The 19,638-nt window shown below is 43.3% G+C and overlaps 1 protein-coding gene across 11 annotated transcripts in view; it reads left to right on the top strand.

The window, feature by feature from the left end:
* The window catches only part of Bod1l (biorientation of chromosomes in cell division 1-like), a 56,818-nt gene extending 52,190 nt beyond the window's left edge, over positions 1–4,628 (top strand). For 6 of the 11 annotated variants that reach the window (XM_017321065.1, XM_017321064.1, XM_017321063.1 and 3 more), the window contains one exon: positions 3,217–4,628. In XM_017321065.1, coding sequence (XP_017176554.1) covers positions 3,217–3,334 — 118 coding nt within the window. In that variant the 3' untranslated portion in view covers positions 3,335–4,628. Of the gene's footprint in view, positions 1–228; positions 370–3,216 lie in introns of all 11 variants that reach the window. The other 5 variants (XM_006504050.4, XM_006504053.3, NM_001081422.3 and 2 more) reach the window with 2 other exon arrangements.
* The last annotated feature ends 15,010 nt before the right edge of the window (positions 4,629–19,638 follow it).

The following is a 19,638-nucleotide window of genomic DNA, read 5'->3' as shown; positions in this document are numbered from 1 at the left end:
TCTTGATTGTGGTAAAATATGCACAGGAAAAGCAAAGACAGTTTCCTGGAGGTAGAATTTAGTCCTGGCTGACACCAATTTACTAGCAATGATCAAGAGACCCAGCCCCTTTGATCCTATGAGTCTCCATAGCTGTCTTGCCCAGGCAAAATCTCTTCCTTTCTAGTAGCCCCCCGGACTAGAGAATCTAGTGCTACCATTGCCCAGTGTCTCTATAATGTGTTTCAGAAAGAATCATAGCAAGCCATCTACACGTGCAACATCCAAACTTGGCATCCCAGAAACAATTTCTCCTAGAAATCGCCAAAAGTTAGCAAAAGAGAAGTTATCTACCAGCGAAAAAGTTAGTAAATCTCCCCCATTAGGAAGGTAAGTCCCTGCCTGCCCTTCAAGTTGTTTAACTCCCAAGTAATGCTTTTCCTATTTTCTTAAAGATATCTGTTTCACCAGATAGCTGTCTTGGGGGATCATGGGTTTCCAGAAATAGGAAGGCTTAAAATAAAAGTGTCTTTAGTGGCTTTGCCTTGTGGCCCAGCCACACAGACTTGTCCTTGACTCTTGTGAGCCTTATTAGCTAACTCTCATGTCCAAAGACGGGAGTCAGGCATGTTTCTTCCCAAGTGATTGCATGTCTGAGTGCATAGTTCAGTCTGCACAATGTGGTGAATCATGTCACAGTTTAGAGATACTTCTGGTTTAAACTATTGTAGAGGTGACAAAACAAGAAGCATTTTCAAACAGGTACCTGCGCTTGCACTTCCACCACAGCTGGGCTCACCTCTGCTTCCCATGGTCCTCCTCCTTTGCCTCTTCTGTGCTTAGGCAGTGGGTGCTCTCTGCCTGCCTCGGTGAGACAGGTCCTTCCTTCCTTTAAGCCCTCTCCTTCAGGGCCTCCTATCTGCTGCAGCCTGTTCTCATCTCCTTCCTACTGTATCTGCAGTCAGCACTAAACAGTTAGGAATAGCAGGTGGCAGTGGTGTAGGTAGCCAATGTTCCTCTCTCCCTGAGCTGTTAAGTTCCTTCCTTGAGGTGGGACTTGTCTTCCTCTTTGTGTACGGTAACATTCATAAACAAAAGGTGATCCCACGACTATACAGACTGTTCATGCATACTCTTACAGTGTTTGATCCTAACAGCACACTGTGGTATGTATGTGTCTTAGGAAGGAAGGAAATTCTCTCATTTCATCGCCATTGGATGAGATGAAGTAGTCATCTATGTGAGTGTCAGACTATCAGGACAGCATGGATACATGTTTCTCAGAATTAAATGTGCAGAGGAATTACATGGTGGAGGTTCCAATTGTGACTGTTAAGAGTTGGGCCTGTGACTGCACTTCCAGCAGGCTTCTGTGTGTAAGGAAAGGCCTTGACTTGGTCAGCCTGGCAAGTTTCCACAAGAGGAGAGATGGAGCCTGACTCAGGATTCTGCCTCCTGCTAACAGCTCACAGCACAACACTGGCTCCTGTTGCACAGCAGCTCTGCAGCGAGTTAGTGGTCCGTGTGGCCAGTGGCTTCCCATGACACAGCTTGGGATGAATTATTAACAGGCATCTCAGCCACTCTCAGCTCACTCTTAGGTAACCTATAAGAACCATGTCATCTGCAACCCCATCCAACTCAGTGTTTGCTTCTATGTCAGAAGAGTAATAACCATGCCTTTGTAGCAAAAAACGTTGCATTGCTCTTTATCCTGAAGCTTTAGTTTGCCAGTTCTTTAATTTATCAATAAAACATTGTCTGCATGTTTACCATATGACAAGCAGATATTAGAAATATAACCAGATAATGTGTCTAATCTTTGCAACTGCCCAGAGAAATGTCTGTTAATGACAGAAGTGGATGTGTTTAGAATTTTCAAGCATTTGATAGTTTTATGTTTCACAATACAACTAGTGCTCACATTCAAACTACTGTAACAGACAAAACACTCACTAGTAAACTTAATAGGTATGGTGACATGGTATTTTCTGTCATCTTCTGTTACCATGTTGCTTGAAAGTATTGGCTGTAATCTGCAATCTGAAAAGGCACAGCAGATAAGTTCTAGTGGCTAGTGCTGTGTTAAAAGCCTAAAGTACTGTGTAGTTCCTAGGAAGGAAGCTGTCTGCTCTTCTGGAAGGCTTTTCACGAGAGGGCTTTTGAACTGAAGTTGGGGGTGAAAATGGTCAGATGGATCATATAGGATGACTAGAAAAAAAAGAAAGAAAGAGAGAATTGAGCGTGTGGCGCAGTTGGTAGAGTGCTTCCCTAGAAGTCCTGGGTTGAAGCCCTGGCACTGCATAAACTGAACATGATGGTGCATGCATGTAAGATCACTTAGGAAGTGGAAGATCAGAAGTTCAAACTTGTCATGTGCTACACAGGGAGTTCAAGGCTTGCCTAGGCTAACTACATGATCCTCAAAAAGGACTAAAAAGAAAAAAATCACTAGTTAAAACGTGGACAAGGATGACATTTTTTGTTTGAAAATAGCAGTGCTTAGACAGCATTGCAGTGCAGAGTGCTGAAAGGAGAGAGCTGGTTGTGTAAACACATGCACTGTGGTCTGATTGTTTTGTCCTACAGCAGTGGTTCTCAACCTGTGGGTTGCAGTTCCTTTGAAGGTCATGTATGCTGCATATCAGCTGTTTACATTATGATTCATGACAAAAGCAAAATTACAGTCAGGAGTTGCCACAACATGAGGAACTGTATTAAAGGGGCTCAGCACTGGGAAGGTTGAGAACCACTGTCTGAGAAGCAGAAGAGAGCCAACAAGAGCTATATATGTCTGAGGATGGTGACACGGTTGAATCAGTTACTATGCTTCTCTAAACCTTTTCCTACTGTGCAAGCTGGCTTCTCTAATACTACTCTGAAACATGATTTGACTGTGTCAGATGCTAGGTTACATTCCTGCTATGTTTGTGCTAGTTGTTTTCAGTGGGGTCTGTGTGTGTTTCAGTAGAAAGGACGTGTAGGAAAGGATGCTAACAAGACCAAGGTCAGTACCTCAGGGTGGCAGGTCTGGCACAGAGTGCAGGCCTCTGTGTGCTTCCCCCAGAGCCCTGTCTGCTCTATTCAAGGTTGCTGGTGAAGAACCAGACGTTCAAGAACTTCTGGTATTAAAGACCGTGGGGATTTCCCTCCAGGGTACTGGGTTAAAAACTCCCAAGTTGTTTGAAGCAACTGACTTTTAACTCTCCTCATTACCTTGGCTTTTGCTCAATACAGATCAAAGGCACAGCTCTCCCCTTCTGTCAAGCGCAAGAGAGAAGTCAGCCCTCCTGGAGCTCGAACGAGAGGCCAGCAGAAAGTAGACGAAAACCCTCTGAAAAAGGCAAAGCGGTAATGGTGGCTCTAGCTTTCTGACTAACAACCCAGTGGAAAGAAAATGGACAAGCCTTGCCCCATGGCCTTTTTCTTTTTTTAAAACAAGAGAAGGATCTGCATGTGCTGTAAGTTCCTAGGTGCAAGCTTGTTCATTTTATGTTTTAAACAGCTTTACAAACCATTGTTCATGGACGGTATTATGTACATTCACTTCAGATAAAGGAAGATAAGTTTACTTTGTATCAGAACTCAGCAAAGTAGTTGTATATTTTAACAGCAGAAATTGGGGTTTCCAATGTGACACATCAAGAATGGAATCCTTCCAGCCCATCAGACACCAGGCTGCCCATGGGGATCTGTGTATAGTATATAAACATGTAAAAACAGGCTGTATTTTACTCAATGTATGATGCTAATCAATGAACACTTTATTTATTTTACAGAGAAATCTTATCTGTGAACTTTACTATATATCTGTTTATTTTATTTTATTAATTTTTTTTAATAAAAAGAGGGTTTTAAATGCTATGCAGTCATTAATAGAAGAGTTCTAGGACTCCGAGTGCCCTGTAACTATTAGCATATGGCCTGGCAGGAGACAGAAATTCACGCATGCATCCGAGTAAAGTAGGTTAGCTAAAGAACGGACTCTGCTGCTTCCGTCCAAGGCCGCGACTGTTTTGTCTTTCGATTACCCTTGCCCCTGTGGCTCTACCTGCCAGCCCCATTAACGTAAGTTACCTGGCCCAGGTAAAGCCACATCTTTCACTGCAGGCAGCAAGCTCTGTGGGTTCATTGTTTTCATCTGTGTTCACCCCAAGCCTCAGCCACCATCTCCATACTGTCTGTTCAGTGAAGAGAAGTGCTTGAAGATTCACTGCTCCAGGCTATTCAGCTTCAGGATGCCATGTTTTATACAGTTCTTTCGGGATAGAAACTGGTTTTATATATAGCCAGATTCTTTTTTAAACATGATTTAACTCCCATAATGAACAAACTGTCTGACTTAAGTTTTTCATAAAATAACATTTTCTTAAGATTGGATCTGTTTCTTGCAATGATATGATCAGTTGCCAAATGATTGAAATTTTAAATGCTCTGTTCATACTCTTGTTTTATAATTAAAATTTACATTCATTATGTGTAGGTTTTTTTATTGTTTGGGGTTATGATTTTTTTGTCTTTTTTTCATTGTCTTTTTTTAAATTTTGATTTTATTTTTTGTTTTGGCTCTTGTAAGGTGGATATTCTTGTCATTTTGCATTGTTTCTTACTGAAATTTTATATATAAATTATAAAATGTTTCCCTAAAACTTGAGTGACAAGAATTTTTTTCCCCATGTCTTAAAAGCCAATGCGGTTAGAAATGAGACTGAATCCCAATAATCATTTTTGCTAGAATAGCAGTGTTAAGTTGATTGGTACATGACTAGTGCACACCTGAGCACAATCTCATTGTGAAGCCATAGAGATTGAATTTTATCCGTGAGGAAAAGCTGCCTCCTAGTAAATATGGAGCCAAGCAGTAGAACTGCATCATTGTGCTCTGGTGGAGAAGCCCATCAGCTACCTCTTAGTAATTCCCAGTGGTTCTGAAGCCAAGGGTGACTAGAGAAATGACCCTGTGGGACAGGGGATGTTGCAAGTGTGAAGAAGAGCAGTTCACAGTCATGACTTGATGCTGATAGTATTAAGCAGAGTGGAGGAGCTCAGAGCATGAGCTATCCTCGTTTACATAGTAGTCCCAGAATCCTAAGGACTACTTGGCTCAGGGGCTTAAAGGTGTGTCCACGGTTAAGACCACTTGTTGCTCTTTTTAAAAGATTCAAGTCCCATCCCATACCTCCAATTCCAGGGAATCTGATGCCTTCTGGCCTCCAGCACGGAGAATGTTCATGGTGTACATGTGTGAATGTATACATGTAAGCAAAACACCGGTACACATAAACATAAAAAATGCCCAACTCAGAATTCCTGTGGCTTTCTCCTACAAACCCACTTTAAACACAGATTGTCTCCAACTCTCATTTTTCTGGGCTTAACATTGCCACCACTGTACTCCATCAGAGAAGCCTTATCCACCAGCTGCTCCATCACAGAGCCATAGTCAGTCAAGAGTTGCCCCATGCCTGAAGATGCCAGGGTGATGTGGCCCACAAAGGACATCTGCTTGGTCTTGACTCATAACCTACCACTATTCTCCATCTCTGTTTCTGGCCTCTTTCCTCAGATTCTCCAGCTTAGCTCTCACCATCCAGACTTCCTAAATCCAGACCCTAGTAACATTCACCCTAAGTAGGAATGGTCTGCAGGTAACACCACTCTTCTAATGAGAACTCTCATAGTGACTTGATGCAAACTGGAAACAACCCTAGTCTCCAAGCGCTAATCCAGAAGGATGTTTCCTTTGCCTGCACAAAGGAGGTGCTAAGCTTTCTGCAGGGGAACCCTGCCCTCAGGACCAGCAGGAGCAGAGTTTTCCTCCAGGCATCTTTGCAAAAGATGGAAACCCATCTCATTTGAGATCCAAGGAGAGAATACTAAATGAAATAAAGGCCAAAAACAGTTTGCTGTTGCTTTTGTCTTTATTGTTCATCCTTGATGCAACAATACATCACTTTATCTAAAAATCACTGTTCAATCATCTTTAAACCTAAACTACATACAGACTTGGGATAAGGAAGCGTTACAGCATGCATCTTTCCACCAAGACCACTCACTGTTCTGGGAAGTAGACGTCTGTCTAGGACTGTGTGTACACCAGGGATGCATCACCATCTGAAGGCTTCAAGAGTGGCAGCAACAACAGAGACACATCTACAGAACACAGCAAGGGGCAAAGCACCTACTACTGGTCAGATTTGTAATTCAAGTTTTAAATGTTCCAAGCAAAGTTGGATCTAAAGAAAAGAGCATTGTTGAGGTTGAGATGGGAAGATAAGACAAAGGTGCTGTTTATCACCACATCAAATTTCCAGAATCTTGCTGGAGAGGACAGTGAATAATGGCATAAAATACTGATTCTAGGAGATAGGCTTTCTCCAGGTCCTACCTAGACATTCTATATGCACATTAACAAGTATTAAGACATCAGGAAGCTAGGCACAGTGACACATGCCTTTAATCCTAGCATTCAGAGGCAGATAGATCTATGAGTTTTAGGCCAGCCTGATCTACATAGGGAGTTCCAGGACCGCCAGGGCTACATAAAGAGACTGTTTCGAAATCAAGAAAATATGACTGGAGGACTCAGTGGTCAAGAGAGATTATGGCTTTTACAGAGGACTGGAATTCAGTTTCTATCGCCTAAGTCAGGCAACTCACAACCACCTGTAACTCCAGCTCCAAAGAACGCCAAACACCTTTGACCTCTATAGGCACTGGACTTATGTGCACATACCCATGAATACACATAATTAAAAATATTAAAAAAAAAAAAAAACAAGAAGAATCTGGTTAATTCAGCATTCTTCCCCAGCAGGCATGGACTCTAACAACATCCAGGGAAATCAATATTGTGTATCATCTTGAAAAACTCTAAGGCAAAGGAGCCTTTGTGGAGGATTATCACATTCCATATTTTAAATTTGAAGAATTGGGATGCACAGTGACATAATAGCTTGCTCGAGGACATGAAGAGCAAGCATGAATGGGTCTGGCAACAAGGTCATCTCTGTAGTGTTTAGGGCTTCTTCCATCTCACTCAACAAGTAACCTCAGGGGACTCTAATATTTTCTTTCATTCTCTTGCAATGAGCTTGATTTTTTTTTTAAAGCAGATGTTATATCAACAATTAATAGTACTATCAAGTCATGTCTGGATTGTCCTCTTGCAATGAACTTGTTTTGATTTTTATTTTTTAAAGCAGATGTTATAAAATATCAACAATTAATACTATCAAGTCATGTCTGGATTGTCCTCTTGCAATGAACTTGTTTTTTTTTAAGCAGATGTTATAAAATATCAACAGTTAATAGTACCATCAAGCCATGTCTGAATTGTAAAAAAGTAGAGATCATCAAACAATGAAGAAAGTCACTCCCAACAGTCTACAAAACCAGATGTTTAACCTCACTTTGCTATACATGCACATGTCTCTGAAGTATTCTAACTTTGGTGTTTTTTGCATTATATGACCTCACTAACTTATATTAGTTATATATAGCCCTGGGAATCTATGGGAAGACCAAATGAGGTTGTAGATGTCCACACTCCTATCTTTAATTAGTCTTCTTTGCCTGAAGTATCCTCTAAAGCAGTCACATCCTCTCCCATCACAGCATGGGGCTGCCCCACCCCCATCTGTCTGAGACCACTGACTGAACTGCTAGGAGGAAACACAATGTCCTCCACTGAGGCAGGTACCAAGAAAGAACTTTAGGTAGTCTCAGGATCCACTCCTACCTCCTTGTTTGCTTTGAAACCTATAACATGATTACATTACAAAAAAAAAAGAATCTAGAGTTTTCTAATTTTAATGATGTAGACTAGTAATGGGGAAAAAATACAAAGCTACTTCAGGCAAAGTACAATGGTATGGGCCCCTCAGGGCAGATTCTGACTTCGCTGTTCTAACTTGGAGAGTTAGGGAATGTACTAACCGCCTTGTTCATTCCTTTACTCATTCATCTGTTTAACTGACTACAAACAACATGGATCAAAGGATGGCCTACCACAAGCAAACTGGAGATACCTAGTTCCCCTCACTACAGATATGAAAAAGCCTCAGGGGATTATCAAGGAAGACTGGACTATCATCACATGATACCTACTGTCTTAGTCAGGGTTTCTATTGCTACACAAACATTATGACCAAGAAGTAGTTGAGGAGGGAAGGGTTTGTTCAGCTTATATTTCCACATTGCTGTTCATCGCCGAAGGAAGTCAGGACTGGAACTCAAGCAGGGCAGGGAGCAGGAGCTGATGCAGAGGCCATGGAGGGATGTTCTTTACTGGCTTGCTTCCCCTGGCTTGCTCAGCCTGCTCTCTTATAGAACCAAGACTACCAGCCCAGAGATGGCACCACCCACAAGGGGACCTCCCACCTTGATCACTAATTGAGAAAATGCCTTACAGCTGGATCTCGTGGAGGCATTTCCCCAACTGAAGCTCCTTTCTCTGTGATAACTCCAGCTGTGTCAAGTTGACAAAAACTAGCTAGTACACCTACCCATCCACACCACAAAGACTTGGGTCACGTGCCTTTCACCAGTCCATTAGGACGTGGCTTGGTGGAAGAGCCCTAGCATTGTTAAAGACTCTGTGATCCCTCTTCTTCATACTCAGCAACTCACAGTGGGTGCCATTGGGATTCAACTGGAAGATTTAAATGCAATGAGTATAATTTGATGCCTAGATTACTCAACCCTCAAAGGTAAGAGGGCAGTAATTACTGTGATGGGTAGCAGAGGCAAAGCAGCAATTAAAATGGTTTGGCCCATGTAAATTTATACCATTACCTGATCATTCATGGTGTTCCAAGATAGATAGTCATCCTACTAAATTCTTGGCAGATCTGTACAAGCAGAAAGGTTAACGTTCCAGTTAAATGAACACAACTTCAGCAGCACTCAAAAAAAAAAAAAAAAAAAACCCAAAAAAACAAAAAAACAAAAAACAAAAAAAAAAGACACCCAGTGGACACATTTCCAGTTCCAGAATAGACAAACTTTGTCCAGATAGACAAAATAGCAATACCTCTATATTGATTCCCTGAGCTACAGAGAGAGGTCTATTTGGTGGGAAGGGCCAGATGTAAACCATTAGAGCTTCCAAGATTTGAGCACTTTATAGGCTCATAACCCCTTGACTGAAGGGGAATTTGGGTCTATACCAAGAACTCCAGAACATTACTGAAAAAAAAAAATACACTGTAAATCTTTCTCCCAGTTCTTCCCTAAAGAGGCAGGCCTAGAGCCTTTTGTCAGAATAATTGTTCATCATAGAAAGGGGGACAGTTACACCTTTAGGAGCTTACTCGACTACATCTCTGAGCTGGTACTGATTCCAGAAGCCCTACAGGCCAGTGTGTTTCACCAATCAGGAACTAGGTAATACCTAAGGTACCAGCTCAAGTCTGACCCACAGTGTGCTGGGGGGGGGGGGGGGGACACCCCAGCTCAATTTGGAGTTGTTTCCCCAGCTTCAGAATGCATGATTGAAACATACATACTTAGCAGATGACAGAACCCAACACTGCTTTCCTGACCTGGATAATTTACTGTTTTCATTGTTGTAACAGAATACCTGACAACATCCAATTAAGGAGCGAAGGGTGGATTCTGGCTCCGTTTGCGGGTATAGCCCATCACGGTGCAGAGGGCATGCAGGCAGGAGGTTTGAACTTTACTTGCCACGTGAAAAAGATAGATGGGGGCTGAAGTACAACAATGGATTATCCCAAGCTTAATCAAGAGGTAGTTTCAATGCATGTGAAGTGGTTTTGGTCTAGAGCTGCTTGTGTTAAAATTTAATTTAGGTCCCAAAAACTGCTTATACGAGTGTCTACATGTAAGATACTGGGGGACCCTGCTCCCAGTTGGCTCTGATTGGTAAATAAAGATGCCAGCAACCAATGGTTGGGCAGGACAGAGGCAGGACTTTTGGAATTCCTGGGCTTGGGAGAGAGAGGATAGAAAATCCAATCACCATGAGACGGGCATAGGTCAAACCAACAGTGGGGTGGTGGGCTATGCATAGACAGCCTGGTCCCCAGTCGAGCAAAGGACTGGAGCCCCAGTGACCCGATGGTGGTGACTTACACCTGCATGGGATGGCAGGTGTCCGGCCACACCTCCATGTCCCTGGCTCCTGTCAAGTAGCTTCAGCCCCCCCACCCCCACCCCACCCCCGCAGAGAGGTATGTGGCCATCAGTCATGTAGGAGCAGCATCAAGCCCTCCCACATGCAAATGAGGTTTTCCAAAGGTCTCAGACCAAATCAATGAGAAGTACCTGTGGTCAGACCCGTACCCATCCCAAAACTGTATAAAAGAATCCTATCCGGAAGGATTAGGTATATGAGAACTACTCCAACGTCTGAGCCTTTTGTCCTAAGAGCTGTAACACTTGGGAAGAGATCTGCTCTCCCAAAGTGCCTACTGAGGCTCTGCTGTACTACTCACTGGCTAGTCAGCTTCTCAAAGGCCCAGCCCGACTGGACTCAGTGCAGGGAATTACAGCAGACACAGAGACAGAGGGAGGTGGAGCCTACCGCTGCAGCGGAAGCAGGGAAGCGACTTGCCTTCCCTGCCCACACTTGCTTCCCTTCGCCAGAACCCTTGCACCAGGCCTGGCCAGAGATCTCCGCGGAAAGCCTCTGGTACTCAGGCCCCAAACCAGCCATGTAAGAATTCCATTAAGTGGCTAGAGTGGCCACTTCCCTGATTGAGTCTGGGGTAGCAGAGATTTTAAAGGACGTTAACTGCGGAATACTGGAGGGGAGTGTGTCCTAGCCATGGGAAGGATTAGAAGCGCCCAGCCTTTGAGCTAGCAAAATCATATCAAAATTAACTCGTGTGTTTGTGTGTGTGTGTGTGTGTGTGTGTGTGTGTGTGTGTGTGTGTGTGTGTGTGTGTGTGTTTCATCCTCGAATCCAGTTAGCCCTTGGGCAGGTGTGCGCATACAACCCATCGGGAGCACAAAGTGGTTAACAAACTCGCCACACCGGTGCTATGCTATTGCAAGGTAAGTTCACCAGAGAACATCCACGGATACTCTTTAGAGCTGACTAGAAAAGTCTGTATCGACAGCCAGTGACTGCAGGGGAAATGTGCCCAAATCATGTAGCCCCAAACCTCACTATTCTTTGTCTTTTATGCACAAAACCCACATTCTGATTGACACACTTCAGTTAGCAAGAACACTTAGCAAGAAGTAAAACAACAGAAGCCCCAAAACAAGGTTAGTATATTTAAGGATTTTCCTGAATCCTAGACCTATGGACTGTCTTTGATGGAATAAGTCTTTGTTCCCATTTTGGCAGGTGTTGGGTCCTATGTGTTGGGTTCTCAGGTCAGAATGGTGTGTCGAAATCGTGGCATCTGGAGACTTGCTAAGGTCTGGGGACTTGCTACATTACCAGATTTGCTTTCACTGCTTCCGTACATGAACACATCTCCCGACAACGGCTATGCAGCCTTAGACCTGAACAGTACCCTTTTTGTCATTCCTACCCACAAGACCTCCCCAAAGCAGCTTGTTTTCAGCTGTTGGGGCCAGGAATACAGGGTCATAATAATGCACCCAGTTTCACATTCCTATGCACTATTTGGTTTGCTCAAATCTTGGTCACTTTTCCCTTCCACAAGCCAGTGCGCTGTTCTATTATATCAGTAACTTTACAGCACTGAGACCTAGTGATGAGAAACGATGACTGTTCTGGGTTTGTTGGTGAGATTTTTGTTATATCAGAAGCTAAGGAATAAGCAGGGTTTTCTCCCTCAGTGAAGTCCTGTGATGGAGATGTGTGGAGAAAATTCTTGTAAGGTCGAAGATAAACTGCTGCATCTGTTGCATCTGACAAGAAAACCGAGAAAGAGACACAATGCCTGGCAGGCCTCTTTGGATTTTGGAATGTAGTGACATTTTCATCTGCCCCACCCACAAGTGACCTAAGCTGCTGGCTCTGAGTGGGGAGCAGAAGGAAGGCTCCGAAATAGATCCCTGTGCCTGTGCAGGCTGCTGTGCCCTTGAGCCATATGAGCCAGTAAATTTTGGAAATATCTTGGTAGATAAGAATGCTACCTGGAGGCTTTGGCAGGCTCCCTTTACAGCACAGGTGCTTAGTGTAATTTTAATTTTTTCAAACCTACCCATTTTTTTATTTTTTATTTTATTATTAATCATTCCATTCATTAACATCTCAAATGATACCCTACTTCCTGGTTACCTGCCTCCACCAATGCACCATCCCACTTCCCAGTTACCTCTCTGACACCGCCCCACCCCCATTCCACATCTGCCCTCCTTTTTGCCTGTATGAGAGTGCTCACCCACCCATCCACACTCTCCCACCCCACCACTCCAGCATCCCCCTACTCTGGTGCATCAAACCTCCCCAGGACCAAGGGTCTCCCCTCCCATTGCTGTCGAGCAAGGCCATCCTCTGCTACATATGTATCTGAAGCCAACGATTTCTTTAGGTATACTCCTTGGTTGGTGGTCTAGTCTGAGTTCAGTCTGATGGTTGGCTCCAAGCATCCACCTCTGCATTGGTCACTTACTGGCCTGACCTCCCCAGGAACTGCTACACTTGGTTCCTGTCCACAAGCGCCTCTTGACCACAGCAACAGTGTTGGATTTGGTGTCTCTAGACATGATATATCCCCAGGTGGGGCGATTCCCGGTTGGCCCTTCCTTCAGTCTCTGTTCCATTGTTTGTCCCTGTTCTTCCTTTGATATTTCTGGGTTAAGAAAACTTTAAGATGGGTGAGTGGGGCCATGCTTATCTATTGGAGATGGTTCTCCACAGGTTCTATCTCCCCCTTCTCTGCACATTATGGCTAAAGTTATTTCCATTGGATCCTGGGACCCTCACTTTAAACCCACTTTTAATGATGGTTTTTAAACACTTTAACCTCCCTTTTAGTCCACCACCCACCAGAGGTAGTGGAAAAGAAAGGATACAGGGGAATTGGATCTGTTTAGAAATGGTTCTTTAGCTGGGCAGTGGTGACACATGCCTTTAATCCCAGCACTTGGGAGGCAGAGGCAGGTGGATATCTGAGTTCAAGGCCAGCCTGGTCTACAGAGTGAGTTCCAGGACAGCCAGGACTACATAGAGAAATCCTGTCTTGAAAAAAACAAACAAAACAAAACAAAAAATGGTTCTTTGTAGTAAGTCCCATCTGTGTTGTCAGGAAATTGGCAGTTCAGTTCACAGGTCAGCAGTGGCAGCTCCATCTACCCCTAAACACTTTATGGTACATCAGCAGTCCAGTTCCATACAGTCAGGATAGCAAACAAGAATCAGCAGTGGTGTCTCTACCTAGAAAAGATAGCCAGATCTCAGCCTCAGCACAAGTCAGCAGGAGGGACCAGGAGGCACACCAGAAGTTCTCAGTTGTGTCTCTCTTAGGGAAGAGAAGATCATTGAAGATGCAAGACCCACTACCAATCTACAGCTAGCTCTACCAGCAAGCCAAGCTCAGCTCCATCGTTGTCTGTCAAGTCCTTTTTATCCTCCCTCCAAGCATCACATATCCTCCATGGGTCTTGCCTCTCAACATGTGTCTTGCCTCAACACGTGAGTCTGTCTCAGCTGACATCACTCTGCCAATCAGCCTAAATCTGAAGAAACGACAGAAACTACAGGACACCACTAGAAGTTTCTTGGTGCATTTCTCTCTATAGAGTCCTGACAAAAGGAGCTCAACTACACAATATAAGGCAGACCAATACATACATGTCAATAGTGAAGAATCCGTCATCACATGTCCTTTCATGTACTTACCTTAATAGAACATCCTTTCTTCTATGTCTACTTCAGCAAAATGTTCCTTCATGAGTCTTAGTCTTTCACCTATGTCTGTTTCAACGAAGTGTTCCTGTGTTTGCCCCAACAAAACACCATCCAACACAACTGACTTTCCAAAGGACCTTTTCTACTTTAGCTTGAGATTTTGGAAGCTCTGCCACCATTATTCAGTGCTAACTGCTTTTTCTTTTCTTTCTTTCTTCCTTCCTTCCCTCCTTCCTTCCTTCCATCCTTCCTTTCTCTCTCCCTTTCTTTCTTTCTTTCTTCCTTCCTTCCTTTCTTCCTTCCTTTCTTTCTTTCTTTCTTTCTTTCTTTCTTTCTTTCTTTCTTTGAATTACTTTTCGGTATTTCTAGATGTGGTATCACTGAACTTTACCTCTAAGGAGAAGCTTTGATTCCAGCTCCTATGGCTCTGTGCGTTGATAGCCTATGTGTCCTAGCTCAGGAAGGAAGAATTCAGCCACTAGGAAATGCATTGAACTTCCATTGAGCTGGAAGTCAAGACAACCTAGGGATCATCATCCTTCCTAGCAAAAGACTAAAGGGATATCACGTTGTTTGGGGTGACTGATGACAACTGTGTAGAGCTACTCTACTAATACCCAGAGAATAAGAATCAGTATGTTTAGAGAACAGAATACTCTCTAGGATGCCCCCTGACATCCCATGATTAAGTCCTGTGGGGAACTATAACAACCCAATTCATACAGAACTACTAAGGCTTAGAGACTTAGGTCTTGGGCCATATTTCAAGGTAAAGAACAATGCAGAGAATACAGAATGGGTAGAAGAAGAATGTACCTATAAATATGACCTATGAGTATATGACCAGTCACAGAAATGAACACTGTCATAAATATTTTCTCTCTATTTTGTTAAGAACACACATAGACTCACATACACACACATATGTACATACATAGACACAAACACACATGCATACACACACATACATATGCACACACAGACACATACATATGCATACACAGACACGTATATAAACACACAGAGACACAGTCATACATACAGATACAGACACACACACATATGCATATATGGACACACACACATACACATATACATATATTTAAGTCATGAACTATCAAGGAAAAGTAAAGACCACCCAAGACTCTGTCTCCTATTACTGGGGTGCAGGATTAGTTCACTTTGATGGGTGAAATACTTGCATTATATTTATATACTATCAATATTAAAGCATTATTAATTTATATGATTAGTATTTACATACACTAAGTGTGAATTAAAATGATGTGCACAACAGAGACGTTGTGGTGTTAAGATATCATCCTCAGTATCTGTAGAAACTCCTAACAATTAGGTGAAGCATTAGTTTTGCATGTGTCTGCGAAGAGGTTAGTGTGTAAGTTTGAATGGACTACACAGAGAACTTCTGCCCTCCATGTGGGCAGATAACACCCAGTTAGCAGAAGTTAGGGAGAAGAAAATGAAAATGTAAATGTATCTGTTTCCATGAGCTCAGTATCCTCTTCCTCTCCCATACTTATCTGTTTGGCCTTTGGGCTCTAAGACTCAACCATCCCCTCCCACAGTTCTCAGGCCTTCAGTGACAGCTACCTCATCAGCCTCCTTCTTCACTAAAGGCCTTTGGACTTGCACTGAGCCAGGCTACTGGCATAACAAGTTCTTCGGGCAACATAGTTTATTTAACACCAACCTCCATAAGCATTAACTAAGTCCGCCCAATAAATGCCAGTCAGCATTTGCCTCTTTAAATACCTGACTGGCTCTTTTTCTCTGGAGAAGCAATGCTCCCTAGACAGAGCTTACAGGACACCCACTGGCAAAGGGGAATGGTGGATTTTAAAGTCCCAGGCAGAACATAGAGTGCAGAAAGACTGAAAGATGAGTTTCTGAGATGATGGCGTGAGGATTAGAACAAGCCACTTTCTGCTTCTACATCTGGCTCATCTTCCTAGGTAGTCGACCTTCAGGTAAAAGCGCTCGCTTGCTGTGGAAGCCCGAGAAACTGAGCTCAGTTCTTAGAGCCCACAATGGAAGGAGAAAACCACCTCCTAAAAGCTGCCCTCTGGCCCGTCAGAAACTTCTTTCCCCAGCATGCACTGTGCACTGTTCCAGTTTAAAGGGATATAACTTAGGATTTCAGAGTGCTTTTTTAAAAGCACCTCTATCCCTTCAGTGAAAGCCCCGTCTAAGAAGATTCGCCCACCCATCCCCCACCCCCACATACCTGGGCCCTGATCTCTTCTGACCTGGTGCAGAGACAGCTTGGACAGTATGCCTAGGCTTGCCTTTTCCATACCTCACGAACCCATTTTGCATTCACAGGAAGTATGTGTCACTATCCCGGTTCACCTGCATGTCACAGAGGCTCTTCCAAAGCCTCTTCCAACTGCTTCCTTTGACAGTTCCCAGGACAGCCCCATCCCATCTGTTCCTCTGACACTCCATTAAGCCTTGCTCTACCACAGGATCCTGTTTTCCCCTTCCTGTTTCTAGCCACACTTACTCAGACCAAATGACAGCGCTCGCTGTAATTCCGTGCCATAAATCTCTTGGATGAGCTTTCTCCCTATCTTAAGCCTCATTCTCTTAAGGCTCGTCCCTCTAGCATTTTCCCTTTCAGAACCTAGTCCAAAAGGTCCCATCATGGAAATAAACATCTGCAAGTTAGATCTCAGAAGATGATTTAACAACAACAAAAGAAACTGAAATATGTTATTTGTGCTAAAAGGGCTAAGGGGAGAATCGGTTGCCTTGGAGTGATGTTGAGTGAACACACATTTTACTAGACACACTCTGTGACAGGCATTCTGACAAGCACCCATGTTCCAGGTGACCTGAAACAAATCATGTGGCTTCTCTATGTCTCAAGTTCATCATCTGTAAAAAGAAACCCGATGCCTGCTTGGGTGACCTCAAAGGGCTCAGGGTAAAATGAGACCATTCATGCAATAAACATTAGCTAAGAGCCTACCATGTGCTGGGCCACTCAATGCTAGGGATGTGGTAGTTACTCATATAAAACATTAAGTGTATGAGATCTATCTGTATGTTTGTATGAGACTATAGATGGTTCATCTCGTTAATGTATAATATCTTAATCTGTGAGTGCATCGCACATCACACTCAATTTATCCATTCTACCACTGAGCATTAATTAGAATCATGTATTAGTTACAAAGTAACTTGAAGGAAAGAAGGAAGGAAGGAAGGAAGGAAGGAAGGAAGGAAGGAAGGAAAGGAGGGAGGGAGGGAGGGAGGGAGGGAGGGAGGGAGGGAGGGAGGGAGGGAGGGAGGAGGGAGGGAGGGAGGGAGGGAGGGAGGGAGGATTTTCATGTGGGTGTGGTTCACAGTGCAAAGGCACAGCCAATAGACCAGAGTGAGAAGCTGAGACATCACATTGTAACCAGGGTGAAGAGTATGAGACATCACATTGTAACCAGGGTGAGAAGCTGAGATATCACATTGTAACCAGGGTGAAGAGTATGAGACATCACATTGTAACCAGGGTGAAGAGTATGAGACATCACATTGTAACCAGGGTGAAGAGTATGAGATATCACATTGTAACCAGGGTGAAGAGTATATCACATTGTAACCACAAGCAGAAACAAGGAAAGACGCTTGCTTTCACCAGTGCTTTCTCCTTTTCTGTCAGTCCAAGACCTTTGCTGATGGGATGATAACAGCCACATTTAGGGTGGGTGTCCTTCCTCATTTACACCTCTCTGGAGGTTTCTTACTACCTATTATATGATTTTGAATCCAGTCAAGTTGGCAATTAAGATTAACCATCACAGTTTCTAAGATTTTGACTATTACCAAACAAAACCAAACAACAAAAACAAAACAAAAAGGCTGCAAACATTCTGACATGTGTCTTGGTGGACTTGTAGGCATTTCTATTCAGGCAATTCCCTTTCAGTATTTCCAACTATGCCAGAAACTCCTAGGTTGAACCTGGTAGGATATAACAACTCTGTAGCCTTGTTAATGTGTACACAGAACAGGAGGTACCCTCATGCCAGTGTGTTGTAAGCCAAAGTTCACATTGCAGTGTGTGTGTGTGTGTGTGTGTGTGTGTGTGTGTGTGTGCGTGTGTAAAAGGGAGGGCTATCCGCTTTTATATCACTTATACAAAGATTTGGGGTGTAAAGCTTTTCGACTTAAAACCAAGTCTTTTAAATAAAGTTATTAAATCAGTTGTGATAATAGGATACATACAGTGGTCAAGATGTAAAAGGGATATATGAAGACTAAAATTAAGGGCACACCACTCTTTTAAAACCACCCTTTTACTTTACTACAGAGCAATTGTGATAAAAACTGCATGGTACTGGTATAGAGACAGACAAGTAGACCAATGGAATAGAATTGAAGACCCAGAAATGAACCCACACACCTATGGTCACTTGATCTTCGACAAGGGAGCTAAAACCATCCAGTGGAAGAAAGACAGCATTTTCAACAATTGGTGCTGGCACAACTGGTTGTTATCGTGTAGAAGAATGCGAATCGATCCATACTTATCTCCTTGTACTAAGGTCAAATCTAAGTGGATCAAGGAACTTCACATAAAACCAGAGACACTGAAACTTATAGAGGAGAAAGTGGGGAAAAGCCTTGAAGATATGGGCACAGGGTAAAAATTCCTGAACAGAACAGCAATGGCTTGTGCTGTAAGATCGAGAATTGACAAATGGGACCTAATGAAACTCCAAAGTTTCTGCAAGGCAAAAGACACCGTCAATAAGACAAAAAGACCACCAACAGATTGGGAAAGGATCTTTACCTATCCTAAATCAGATAGGGGACAAATATCCAACATATATAAAGAACTCAAGAAGGTGGACTTCAGAAAATCAAATAACCCCATTAAAAAATGGGGCTCAGAACTGAACAAAGAATTCTCACCTGAGGAATACCTAATGGCAGAGAAACACCTGAAAAAATGTTCAACATCCTTAATCATCAGGGAAATGCAAATCAAAACAACCCTGAGATTCCACCTCACACCAGTCAGAATGGCTAAGATCAAAAATTCAGGTGACAGCAGATGCTGGCGTGGATGTGGAGAAAGAGGAACACTCCTCCATTGTTGGTGGGAGTGCAGGCTTGTACAACCACTCTGGAAATCAGTCTGGCGGTTCCTCAGAAAATTGGACATAGTACTACCGGAGGATCCAGCAATACCTCTCCTGGGCATATATCCAGAAGATGCCCCAACTGATAAGAAGGACACATGCTCCACTATGTTCATAGCAGCCTTATTTATAATAGCCAGAAGCTGGAAAGAACCTAGATGCCCCTCAACAGAGGAATGGATACAGAAAATGTGGTACATCTACACAATGGAGTACTACTCAGCTATTAAAAAGAATGAATTTATGAAATTCCTAGCCAAATGGATGGACCTGGAGGGCATCATCCTGAGTGAGGTAACACATTCACAAAGAAACTCACACAATATGTACTCACTGATAAGTGGATATTAGCCCCAAACCTAGGATACCCAAGATATAAGATATAATTTGCTAAACACATGAAACTCAAGAAGAATGAAGACTGAAGTGTGGACACTATGCCCCTCCTTAGATTTGGGAACAAAACACCCATGGAAGGAGTTACAGAGACAAAGTTTGGAGCTGAGACGAAAGGATGGACCATGTAGAGACTGCCATATCCAGGGATCCACCCCATAATCAGCATCCAAACACTGACACCATTGCATACACTAGCAAGATTTTATTGAAAGGACCCAGATGTAGCTGTCTCTTGTGAGACTATGCTGGGGCCTAGCAAACACAGAAGTGGATGCTCACAGTCAGCTAATGGATGGATCA

This window comes from Mus musculus, chromosome 5 (genome assembly GCF_000001635.26).
Source record: "Mus musculus strain C57BL/6J chromosome 5, GRCm38.p6 C57BL/6J".
Lineage (NCBI taxonomy): Eukaryota > Metazoa > Chordata > Mammalia > Rodentia > Muridae > Mus > Mus musculus.
Note: the sequence above shows the minus strand (reverse complement) of the source record. Positions and strands in the feature narration are given on the sequence as shown.